The 12,047-nt window shown below is 51.5% G+C and overlaps 2 protein-coding genes across 2 annotated transcripts; one reads left to right on the top strand and one right to left on the bottom strand.

Annotated features, from left to right (window-relative positions):
* Positions 1–114: 114 nt before the first annotated feature.
* On the top strand, positions 115–3,061 carry STEHIDRAFT_113378 (FAD/NAD-P-binding domain-containing protein; the record flags this gene model as incomplete). The annotated part of the gene is made up of 13 exons (XM_007307293.1): positions 115–383; positions 481–598; positions 667–690; positions 894–1,349; positions 1,435–1,582; positions 1,658–1,743; positions 1,823–1,934; positions 2,002–2,078; positions 2,134–2,526; positions 2,601–2,615; positions 2,669–2,738; positions 2,798–2,944; positions 3,006–3,061. 13 exons carry the CDS (start codon positions 115–117, stop codon positions 3,059–3,061), a joined length of 1,971 nt encoding a protein of 656 aa, XP_007307355.1.
* Positions 3,062–3,546: 485 nt separating this feature from the next.
* On the bottom strand, positions 3,547–11,593 carry STEHIDRAFT_141050 (uncharacterized protein). Its single transcript, XM_007307292.1, has 17 exons — positions 11,543–11,593; positions 11,357–11,435; positions 10,894–11,305; positions 9,592–10,831; positions 9,479–9,534; positions 9,189–9,419; positions 8,648–9,128; positions 8,066–8,093; positions 7,430–8,027; positions 7,146–7,354; positions 5,958–6,511; positions 5,760–5,911; positions 5,679–5,705; positions 5,378–5,430; positions 5,182–5,280; positions 5,001–5,077; positions 3,547–4,923 (listed from the first exon to the last, which is right to left on the bottom strand). Exons 3-10 carry the CDS (start codon positions 11,302–11,304, stop codon positions 7,157–7,159), a joined length of 3,243 nt encoding a protein of 1,080 aa, XP_007307354.1. The 5' UTR covers position 11,305; positions 11,357–11,435; positions 11,543–11,593; the 3' UTR covers positions 3,547–4,923; positions 5,001–5,077; positions 5,182–5,280; positions 5,378–5,430; positions 5,679–5,705; positions 5,760–5,911; positions 5,958–6,511; positions 7,146–7,156.
* Positions 11,594–12,047: the final 454 nt, after the last annotated feature.

The following is a 12,047-nucleotide window of genomic DNA, read 5'->3' as shown; positions in this document are numbered from 1 at the left end:
TGTGGGTGCACCGTGGCGTTCCTGTTGTCGAAGATCTTCACCTCGCAGCTACTCTTCTCTCCTCTCCTCGGCGCTGCGCTGCTCTGCTCTGTGTTTCCCTTCTGACTACTCATCATGGCCGAAATACCCACCGCCACCGCTCCCTCTCGTCTTCAAAACGTCGAAGAGCACCTCCAGAAATCTTCGGATCCTCAAACAGGCAACAGCAACGGTATCGGCCATGTCCATCTGAATAGCGGCGGGACCCAGAATGCGAACGCGAACGCGAATAGGACGACGAAGACGCAGGAGCATCAGAACGGCGAGTTCTCGATTGATGATTATAGAAGGATGAAGGTCGTTTGTATCGGGGCTGGGTATAGTGGGATTGTCGCTGGTATACGGTATGTGTTTTTTTTTCATCCTTGCTGCCCTTTCCTTCCTTTCGTAACCCATGACCATCACTCTGAACTCAACTGCGCGGATCGACGTGGTAAATAGGTTCCAGCAGCGTATTCCGAATATCGATTTTACGATATATGAGAAACAGGCGGGAGTGGGCGGGACGTGGTTCGCGAATCGATATCCTGGGTTGGCATGTGATATTCCTTCGCATTGTGTATGTCTTTCTCAGGGTGTGTCCTTGTGTTCTTGTGCATTGCTGACACGTCTGGTTTTGCGCTTTAGTATCAGCTTACCTTTGAAGAGAATGTATGTCCCTTCCGTTTTTTCATCCCAACATCGAGCTGTCATCGTGTCCTGACCAACTCGTCAATCGACTCCACTACGACCATGCACATCCACCTACACTTCCATCCCCTCTCGCCATGTTCACATCGCGTAACCACCTCCATTGCCCCTCTTCACCTCCATTCATCCTCTTCCTTCCCTTTCATTTCCGCCTCCTCCTCAAGTCCCAATGGTCAGCCTTCTACGCCCCCGGCCCTGAAATCCTCGCCTACCTCCGCGGCGTCGTCGACAAATACAAACTCATGAAACACATCCGTCTCCAACACGAGCTCGTCTCCGCGCGCTGGGACGAGAATGCCGCGAAGTGGATCTTAAAGATTCGGAGGCCGGTGGTCACATCGTCGCCACCTGATGGCAGGAATGGCATAGACGGTCACAGTGAGACAAACGGTGTACATGAAGGGATACGAGTGGAGTACGAAGAATTCGAAGATACAGCGGACGTCCTCTTTCTCGGCACAGGCGTCCTCAGCCGCTGGGCCTGGCCCGCCATCGAAGGTCTACACTCATTCAAAGGCAAATTACTGCATAGCGCGCAGTGGGATGTGCATGCGGAGGGGGAGACGTGGCAGGAGGGCGTTAAAGACTGGGGGGACAAGAATGTTGGGGTTATTGGGCTGGTACGTGCTTTCTCAATTTATTCCAGTGGATGAGGTCTGAGGCGTGTGGTGGATGGGTGGATGTGTTGGGGTTGGAATGGTGTAGGGTTCCTCGGCGATTCAGATCGTTCCTGCGTTGCAACCGAAAGTCAAGCGTCTGACGAACTTCGTGAAAGGAAAGACGTGGATATCGGCATCCTTTGCGGAGGCGAAACTCTGGGAGCTACTCAAGCGAGAGCCTCAAGTGGGGAATTGTACGCCGCTACATTGTCTTTTACTCTCACTGTCTTGGGATGTGGATCGGATTGTGCATTGATATGCCGATGTAGTCAAGTTCACACAGGAGGATCTGGAGTCGTTCAAGGATCCGGAGTATTATAAACGGTTCAGACATGATTTGGAGGCTGATTTGAACGTGAGTCGCATGATTGTGTTTTCCCCTGACGACAGCGCCCACGTTTATCACGGTCTGCTTGCCACGACGACATGTGCAGTCGAGCCATGCGGTTGGAAAGCGAGACTCGGAGGCTCAAAGGGGAGCTGTGGTGCTTTTCAAAGAAGTGATGAGGAAGAAACTGGCCAAGAAACCTTGGATCGCCGATTATAGTGCGCATATATTATTCTCGTCCTCCCTTTGAGTTGCTAACGAGGTATACTTCGACCACGTATATAGTCATTCCCGTCTTCGGTGTCGGATGTCGGAGGTTGACACCAGGACCAGGGTTCCTCGAGTCTCTATGCGAAGACAACGTATATATCCGTCACACCCGATGGATGTAGAACTCCACTGACCCCATTCACTTAGGTCGACTTGGAGACGACCCCGATCAAACGCATAACGCCCACCGGCATCGAACTCACCTCCTCCACCCACATCCCGCTCGACGTTCTCATCTGCGCCACAGGCTTCGACACATCCTACCACCTCCCCTTCACCATCACCGGCCGCAACAACCTCTCGCTCCTCTCCCGCTGGACGCCGCACGCCGAATCGTACTTATCCCTCGCGGTGGACGGGTTCCCGAACATGTTTCTCAGTCTGGGGCCGAATTCGAGTTTGAATTCTGGAAGTTTATTGGTGTTGATTGAGAAGCAGGTGGATTATGCGGTGGAGTGTGTGAGGAAGCTCCAGAGGGAGAGGTTGAGGAGTATGGAGGTGAAAAGGGAGGCGGTGATGGATTATGACGAGTATGTTCGGGTGAGCTGGTCTGGTTTCTGTTTCTGGTGTGGCATGGTGCTGACCGGTCTATTTGCTCGGTCGATCGGATTCAGGCGTACTTCCCAAAGGTGAGATAGTTCTGCCTTCGAGCTCTTCGGAGACTATATAGCGGCTCTTGTAGACGGTGTACACCGACCAATGCAACTCGTGGTATAAAAGCCCAGACGGCGCCATCACAGGATTATGGCCCGGTAAGAGCCTCAATTCACTAGCAAGTACTATCTATCCAAATTTTCTGACTCCATTGCAGGTTCCGGCCTCCATGGCGTCGTCGCACTCTCAAATCCTCGCTGGGAAGACTTCGACTACGAACGGCTCGACCGCGAACGCACGAAGAACCGGTTCTTCTGGCTTGGGGATGGTGAGACAGAGAACGAGAAGTATATTAAGGGAGATCGTAAGCGTTTCTGTCATTCTTTTTGAGCGTGTTGGCAGTGCGACTGATGTTTTTTGGGTAGGGGCATGGTATTTGAATGATGAGCATGTCGATAGACCGCCTGGTACGTCGCTTTAGCCGAACACGCTCGCAAGTATTGACGCCATCAACGCCATGCTATGCTAATAGTCCCGAGCGGGTGATTATGCTTATCCTTTCTCGTGATTCGGCGTTTCCCTGATTTCATTTCATCATCTATGTATGCAAATATTCCTCGCCACGTACACCCACACCAGCTCGGTCAACTTAACCGTTATTGTAATAATAGCGTCTCGGCACAACCAAAAAAGTAATCATGCTACTAGGCCATCAAGGCAAGTTTGGAAAGTTCTTTGTTTGTTCATTCTCATGATCAGGGCGGCTAAGTATAATGATATCGGACAAAAAATTGTGATAAGTCGTGTTCATACATGAGTAAGGGATTGGCCGAGGTCTGAGTGGTGCTTATGACGAGTACTAAGTATCGTGACAGCGGAGGCTAGATAGAATGATATGATATGCCGACAGGTAATTACGGAGACGAAACGGAGCCAAAGCAGGAGGAAAGGCTACCACAAATATAACTACCACCTTCCAAGCGACCAGCGACGCGAATGAACAGGTTCCAAGACGAATCCCTCCTCCACACATCGTTTTATCCTTTCCAAAGCGATCTCATTAACCAACTGTAAGCACGCGTACGCATCGACTCCCATCCGAAGACACTTCAACCGCTCAACCGCTTTCGATTCATCCTCACCCATCGGTCCAACGATAGCACCTACAGAACCTGCCCACCGTCTCTCCACGAAATCCGCCCAATCATTACTGGTATCCTGACTCCACCTTCCAAACGGGAAGCGAACGACTCCGTCGTGAAAGCCTTCCCAAGGCGTCAGATATGGCTCTGGCTCCGCCAGATCTATCTCCACCACACTCGGGAAATGCTCCGCGATCTCTAACCTAAAGTCCAGCTCCGCAGACGGGGGTAGTCCTAGCGTCAACTTGCGGACGGTCCCAAACGCCCCATGCCGCCGCACGAAATCCATCAGGTCCGCGCGGTGTGAGGCAAATCCGAGGTTGAGTCTGCATGTAGAAGAGATCTCGAGCTCGGAAAGGTTAGGAAAAGTGAATGCGCGGAGGTAAATCGAAGGAAGGTCGAGGTCGGCGATTGGGAATGAGAAGAAGCGAAGGGTCGAAAGGATAAGTGGTCGTTCGATATGTTGCTCGACGAATCCTCCGGGCTCTAACACGATCTGCGAGTATGCAAATGTGCCGATCGTGAGTGATTCTAGGGATGTGCATTGCGAGAGGACATAGTAGAGTTGGAGTTCGTGTTCTTCCTGTCTCCATTCGAGGGATAGGCTAGACGTCTTCCAAATCTTGAGGGTCGTTAACTGAGAGTGTGATGGCATGAGTTTGAGACAGTCGTATATATAGGGAACCTTGAGGGCGAGGCGACGTAGGTTCGGCGAGTTCTTAAAAATGTGACGTAGCGAGGTACTGGCATCATTCGGCCAGTCCAGAAGCTGGAGGCTATGAAGTCGCGGAAAGGCGATTTCGGGGGCCGAAAGGTAGACATTGCTCTGCCTGAACGGTCCAGCGAGCGCTATGTCGTACCATCTGTCATGTTCCTCGAGTAGACGAAGAAGGAAGGGGTCATACTGCCCACCACCAGCTTGATTCGAGTCTCGGAGCAGACATGTAAGCTGCATGCCATTCGAGCGCTGAAGGTGACGTCCAAAAGGGACCAATGCGGGTCGTAGTAATTGATCAAGCCGAAGACGCGACCATAGCAGAGGGGTCTGGAGGGCAATCTCGCGCCAACGACGACATATGTGGGTGAGAAGAATCGGAGCGGAATCAGGGTCTACGTCTGGGGTGTCTGGGTGAACGCAGTATATGAAGCATTCGACTAGAATTTCCGGTGGACACTTCGTGGAAAATGGGGAATTCATGGTCTACCGAAGATAATCATAGTGCATCCGAATTAGCTGTTCGCTTCCAGCCGTAAGGGGGAAAGACAAATTCGACGAACCAGTCCGAGACTAGGTTGCTGGTTGAAGATCCTCGAGACGGTACCGATTGTGGGGAGAAGGTGGAGAGCAAAAATCACTAGGATAAAGGCAGGCGACTTTCAAAGAGCCCTTTCGTTATATTGGCGTCTTGAAATGAGCGCCCAAAAGGAAAAGCGCGGAATCGTGAAGAAGGACACGTACCACGATATAAAGTCGGAAACACTGCATCGCACTCAGGCCCACTAGTCACAGTGCCACACGCCACACGCCACAGCCGCAGGATCCCATAATCAGCGAGTACTAGTTGCTTGTTTCACAAGACGCCAGAGCGGCAGCGCTAGATCCCCACGCCGTAGCGTCAACTCCGCTTGAATCGATGCCCAGCCAGAGAACATACAAGCCAGAGTAGCAGAGGAGAATTGAGTGGACTCTTCTGAAGGGCGTGAGATTCTGCAGAACAACAAGTAAGGTCACATTTATTTGACCATTGCTAACAAGACCGGCTATAAAAAGTATGATGCTTTACGACACTACGGAAACAAGACCATTAGGTAGTTGCACTAGAGTGAATTCCAGCAGGAAATCTCCAGGAAGCGAGCGAACATTTACACGTGTAGACAGGCCTGCATCAAAATACGGTCGGAGTGAGACGAAAGATTAGAGCGCTATGCGGTAGTTTGGCGGTAGTAGCTACTCACAACGGAGAGGACAAGCTCTTGAAGCCACTTCATGGTAAAATTAGAAAGCAATTTGCTGCAGCACGAGCGCCACGTTTCGACAGCGAGTCGGCGACAGTGTTGAGCACCCTTGGCACATGCCAGAATCCCACGGATATTGCTCGAGTCTCTTCAATCTCGGTGACTGCTTCAAGTTGGCGGAACAGGTCCAGGTTGGACGGTACCGTGCCCTGGAATGTTGTCCAACCGTTCCTCTACACGCGGACACAAAGTCATCACAATGGAAAGATGATGTGAAACCAGAGACATGACAATTGCGGTCTGAGCGAGAATGACGAACTCTCCTCGATCTGCCTGATCCCTCAACCTCTGGGCTTCATCATCGTCTATAGGGGTAATTCGGCTCATCATCTTCAAGCCTTCCAGCGCCGCCAGCAATTCCGCCCTCTGATTTGTATGCTTCCCTACTCCATCCATGCGGTCGTCTACCGGAGCAGCCATTTGATCCTTTTCGCACATTCCAACCGCGACACCTATTCCTGCCTGAGCGTTGCGGTGACCGTTCGCAAGACATGCGCCGTCGGTGAAGATGAGGGGAGTGGAGTGACAGACGTCGACTTGATTGAAGACGTGAGCACAGCACATAGGATATAATCTGTCACATTTATAGCATTGCTCGATGAGGTCGGCGGTATCGAATGCTTGTTGTTTGGCGCAGAAGTAGACGCGACGGTTGAAGACGCCACACCCAACCTCTGCAGATTCGCCGTTGTCGCCCGAGTTTGGTTGGTACATCGGAGTAGTGGAGGAAAGAAAGCCAAGAAGAAACAGGCAGCAAGAATCCCAGGATGACGCTAGTTATAAAGACTGAGCAAGAGGGGGAAGCTGAAGAACGGAGGTGGAAGACAAAATGAGGAAAAGAAAAAGATCGGGGCATGCCGTCACGTGAGACCCGCGGATCATTTGTGCCACTCGGCGTGTGGCGCTCGCGGTAGCACGAGGGAATATGAGTTGGAGAGGGTGACAAGGCAAGTACGGATACATGGAGTAAATATGGTCGGTAGGTGTGATGTACTATATACCTCAAGGTGTAAGTAAAACCAATGCAACACAGAAATTCCACAACACTGGATGAAGACAGTATGTGTAATATCGCGACGACTCGCGGCATTTTCATCGCCGAAGGATGTGCGGCACTCCCTACAATGGAGGTTACTATGTGGAACGGGAAATCGCACGATATAAAGCATTCTGAGCTAAGACCACGATATCGTCCATAAGAGTGCCTGAGAAGATCCAGAGACATTCGATAGGAGATGTAGGACTTCAGTCACAGAGTTCAATGTGGCACTAGACGAGCATTCGGAAGAAGTGGCCGCGTCTAAAATGGACAATATTTACAAAGCAAAAGTAAGCCTATGGTCACAGCTTTTGATGAGGATGCGGTCAGCATACGACAGTGGTAAAGTCACAGAGGAATGAACCCACCAACACGCAAGCTACGATACGACAGGTCTCGTCGCTTGAGCGGCGCGTTTTGCTAGACGATTGGCGACAACATTGTTCTGTCTGGGAATGAGCCAAAAACCGACGCATACCGGCTGTTTCTGCTCTTCCAGATGGACAGCAGCATCCAGAGCCTGAAACAGGTCGAGGTTCGCAGGTCGGCTTCCTTTACTGTTCTTCCACCCATTCATCTTGGCGAGCGGACGAAAGTGAACGGAACCCTAAGCAGGACGTATCAAAAAGAAACGGAGAGTTATGGAACGGACCTTCCAGCCTGGCAGCAGCTCCGTCATGCACTTCACCACATGCTCCGAATCAGTCGCGATGATCCATTGCTTCGTCTCCTTCTGAAGCATTGCCTCGTGCTTCATCCTATACTTCGTATGACACACCTCATCCAGGCCGCTCAACCTTCGTAAACCTTCTAAGGCAGCTAATAACTCCGCCCTCTGACTTGTCCTCTTCACGTCGGGCAACGGATCGATCGCCTCATCGATCGGAACAGACCACTGCTGCACGCCTGAGTTCTCTTCTGATCCCATCGCACCTCCGATACCAGTCTGAGGTCCATCACGACCGTTATTGAAGGATGCACCATCGGTAAATACAAGACGGAAGTGGTGGCAGGGTTTCCTACAGGACTGGATGATGTTTTTGTGTTGGCAGCAGGTGATGTAGAAGAAGTTGCATTCGGGGCAGTGGGAGATGAGGTCCGCGGTCGAATAGCCTTGAAGAAGCTCGCAGAGTGTGAAAAGGCGATGAGAAATGCCCTGGTTTCCAGAGCCGCAGTAGTTCAGGCTTGAACTCATGATCTCGAATATGGTGGATACAGTCGAGCTGGGACACTGGCAGAAGGAAGAAATCCTGGTCAATGCAAGTCTGATTAAGCGAACAGGCGTTACCCAATCTTAGCAGTTAAAGACTTGCTACCTACAAGAACAAGGAGCGGAAGCAAAGCTGGAAGTGTGAGTATCGGAGAGAGTAGTCTGTATAGTCCCGAGCAAGCCATTCGTGAAGACTCGGAATCATCGCCATATTTGAGTCACCGTCAATTTCAACTTCAAAAAGTGCCGGGTGCAGCCGGGACATGAAAATTTGTGGCGCCGATGGCCTGATTCCCAACTGATTCCTCATAATACTTAGGGGAGTTCAGAGTGCCCGTTTCTGGGTCGTGTCTGACGAGTCGCTTCTCGGTTCGCTTTTCCAGCGACCCCAAGGCCCTCTACTCCATCCTGATAATGGAGAAGGACCTGCAAAATCGTGGGAGAAACGAGAAACGAGCGCGGCGCAGAAGCGACTCGCGACCCGCCTCTCTGCCCGCCACTCTGAACTCCCCTAATGCTATGTCCTTCGAATCGCTCAAAATATATTATTGATGGGTGATTCTATGCCACATGTGCCAAAGTACAGCGTAAAACAGAAGTCCACTCCCTTAAATGTCCATTTCTTCCCAATTTCCCCGCTACAACGCATCTACGTCATACCCGCGGCCAGTTTCATCTGTGCGACCGCATCGTCGAATATTTTGAGGACCGAGGCATATGTCAGAAGAGCCGGTTCCCTCCTTTTCCCATGAGAGTAAGCTATCAATTGGTCCCCAACGAGCTCCGCAGCTGCGCTCAATAATTCTCGCATCTCGCTTGAGATGTGGCGCTCGAGAACGGGCAGTAAGTCCAAGGGACATTGCGTGTCTTCGTGGAACAGAAGCGGTGTCTTGTCCTTTCGAGACTTCTGTATGCGGGCAAGAGTGTTATGCCCGAAAGCGTCCCTGCACAATGTGGACCACGCCTTGAGTGTTGTCTTCTCAATGCTGCTGTCTGTAGCGATGACGCTGTTGGTATGTCTGATAACGCAATACCCGAGGACCCACAGAACGGATTCAAGATCGTGGTGAGGTTGCTGGCTGATCTGCTTGCCCAGCATGCCTGCTGTGAGCACGTCGACCGCCATGAATTGTGCCGTACCCTGTCATTGAAAAATCAGCTAAGAGGAAGCGATGTTAATATATGTACGGGAAGTGATCACCGTCATAGCGTCCTTGTGCTCGACGGTGTTCGTGCTGAACACCCAATGTTTTCTTTCCGAAGGTGTCGTGCACCTGCCCGAATGCGCACCAGTGATCGGCTGTGGTGGAACGGCTATAACGTCCTTCCATATTTTCTCGACTGTTGCATTCTTGCTGATGTGTGCGAGCTCCAGGTCGGTCAAGAATCCTGCGTGCCCCGTTAGCGATGGCCAGGATTCGAATAGCAAGATCTGGTCCATAGTATCGCACGTATGAGTAGCTGCTCAGAGTAAACAATTCAATAACCCACATTTCCCGCTGAGATGTCACGATGAAGTATGCCCTGGTCGGACAAGAACTTGTGCGCTAAGCCGAGTCGAAAGGGTTTAGTCGAGCGTATACTGGACAGATAGAGCTACTCACCTTCCACTGCAGAACGAAGACCCATTACAAGCTGTAAATCTGACCCGTACTTCCACAAAGCGCGACCGACAGTCGCGAGGAAAATACGGTGTAGACATAAGTCCCTCCCGCCTGACGCAACATCGGTACCACGTGGACCGTATACCGTGATCGCAACCTTCGTAGGGTCGTCTATGGGTCGAGGATAGTACACATCACTGCCAGTGTGGAAGACTGAGAGTCCAGGATGAGTTCCTTGGACGCGATCGTAGATGGAGGTCTCGCTAGCTCGGTTCAAAGTCCTCCAAGCGTTCTTCATGACTAACTCAGGGCCGACTAGAGCCCCGTCCTTGTACTCCCTAACGCGCCATGCACTAGTTCCACGTCCAATGAAGGACAAAGAGCTCCAGATGGGAGCACCGATCGTGCACCAGCGACGCGAATCTCGACCGCCGAGTGAGGTCACGAAAGATGGGTACATCGGTTGGCACATATCGTCCTTCGCGAGCCTCAGTTGCTTTCTGGCGTTCTTCAGTTCTCCATCGAGCTGCTTCCGTTTCTCGTCGTTGCCTGGTTGAAGATTATGACGGTTTTGCTGGAGCATTTCGATGGAAGATTCCCACCGGCTGACCTCCGCACCAAGTGCCTGAGTTATAGAGAGCCTGATCTCTTCTCCGACTGGACCGTCCTGAAGCAATGTGACGGTAGGATCCTGGCCGAGGTCTTGGAGGGAACAGATGCACGTAAGACTGCGAATGAGGCGAATGAAGTGTTTGACGGCGTCCATATTGATTGTATCGTTCGATGCATCCCATAACAAAAGAGGAGGCGAAACGGTCGCGCCATCACGATCGAAAATGAGAGCGCAGACCTCGGATCCCGCGTAGGTGACGCCCACGGAGAAAAGGAAGAACGGCCGCGCGGACAAATGAAGGCGTGCATAGTCGGTGCACTGAACGAGGATGTTTGTAGAGGACGGTTCTGTGATCCCGGATCCGGACTGCGCTCGTGTGGCCTTGATTTCGAGAAACCAATCTCTGACCCTCCATAAGCTTTGGGTGTAACCAATATCATCGCCGTCAGCGAGCGCCGTCAAGTCTGGGATCTCCCCCGGAAAGTGAAAGTCGTGGATCGTCTCGTCTCCCTTGAGTTTCAAACCACTCAAAAAGACACGAGGTTTTGTCGACTCGGAGGACGCGGGTACGTTTGGCGGGTCATCAGTCGGCTCTTTGAAGTTCCGGATGTAGTCCAGAATCGTGCGCTGCACAGTAGGACAAGACTTTGAGCTACAATCCGTAGAAGAAAGAAGGGGTGTATACATACTATGGGACCGTACATCTCAGTCTCTTTTCTACCCGTCCCGTCATTATCAGCCTTCCTCGTCACAGTGGCGTTCCGCTCAAGCTCCTTGAGTTTGGCGATCGCGGCAGCATTGTCTTCGCAGAGGCAGGCAGCACAGGCATCCACGAAGGCATCCGAAACATCATGTACACGTAGGCGACGGAATACGTTGGCGTCGTTTCGGATAATTTTGCCATAGATCTCAGTCTGAAGCGCCTGGCGACTGCTGTTGAGGTCGCTCTGCGTGTTCCAGGATTGGCTCTGTATACCAAGCTTTCGAACGGGGAGTGTTTGGGCATCGCTGTCATTGGAAGGCGACATGACAAAAGAGAAAAGGAATAGGGGAAAGAAAAGAGCAACAAGTGCTTCGTTTGCGTCTGTGTCTGTGATCATGCTGGATTATGTGGATTGACTTCGGGGCATTTCAGCGAAAGCAAGGACCTACCTCCAAGAACTCGTAGAAACAAGCTGTATTGGGGGATCGGGTGATGATATTTCGCAAGGAGATTTCGTTGTGTATGGGGCTGCTGACGTGTCCGTTCAGATTGTTCATGTAAATCGATACCAAACCAAACATGAGCGGAAGAAGCAAAGAAGTGCCCTCTGAATCCTTGTGAACCGTGACGCTCACCGGGCCAGTCGTATAAGTACGATTCCTGAAAAAGATATATATATATATACGACGACTATGTGGTTGCTTCCGAGATTTCCTACTGCTGCTGTGAATCGTGGCGATAAAGGAACTTTGTGCGCAATTTATGATGTGGCGAAACCCTACGTAGAGCACTGAAGAAGAGCAAAGAAGATAGGACAGAGGAGGATAGACGCCCAGACCGGCAGCCGGCGCTTGCGTTTTTTCCGGTGACGTCACGCGCCGTCCTTGCTCACAAACGGTCTGCTCAACTGTTCCTATTGTTACCACCATTCGCCCGATACCGTCCCTAAATCCTGTACAAAACTGCAACAATTACCGCACACGTAGCATGCATCTTGACCTCGAACTCATCTCCATGCACTCGCCGAAAATAAGGATGCACCGGTATGGCAACGAACGGTTGCCGCTCGGGGTGACGTATGTGAGCTACACAAAACAACGCGAGCACTTAGCTCTGTCATCGGACTCGAGTATACAAGGA

The sequence above is a fragment of the Stereum hirsutum genome (assembly GCF_000264905.1).
Source record: "Stereum hirsutum FP-91666 SS1 unplaced genomic scaffold STEHIscaffold_13, whole genome shotgun sequence".
NCBI classification, from domain to species: Eukaryota; Fungi; Basidiomycota; class Agaricomycetes; order Russulales; family Stereaceae; genus Stereum; species Stereum hirsutum.
The sequence above is the reverse complement of the archived record's forward strand: the minus strand, read 5'-3'. Positions and strand labels throughout refer to the sequence as shown.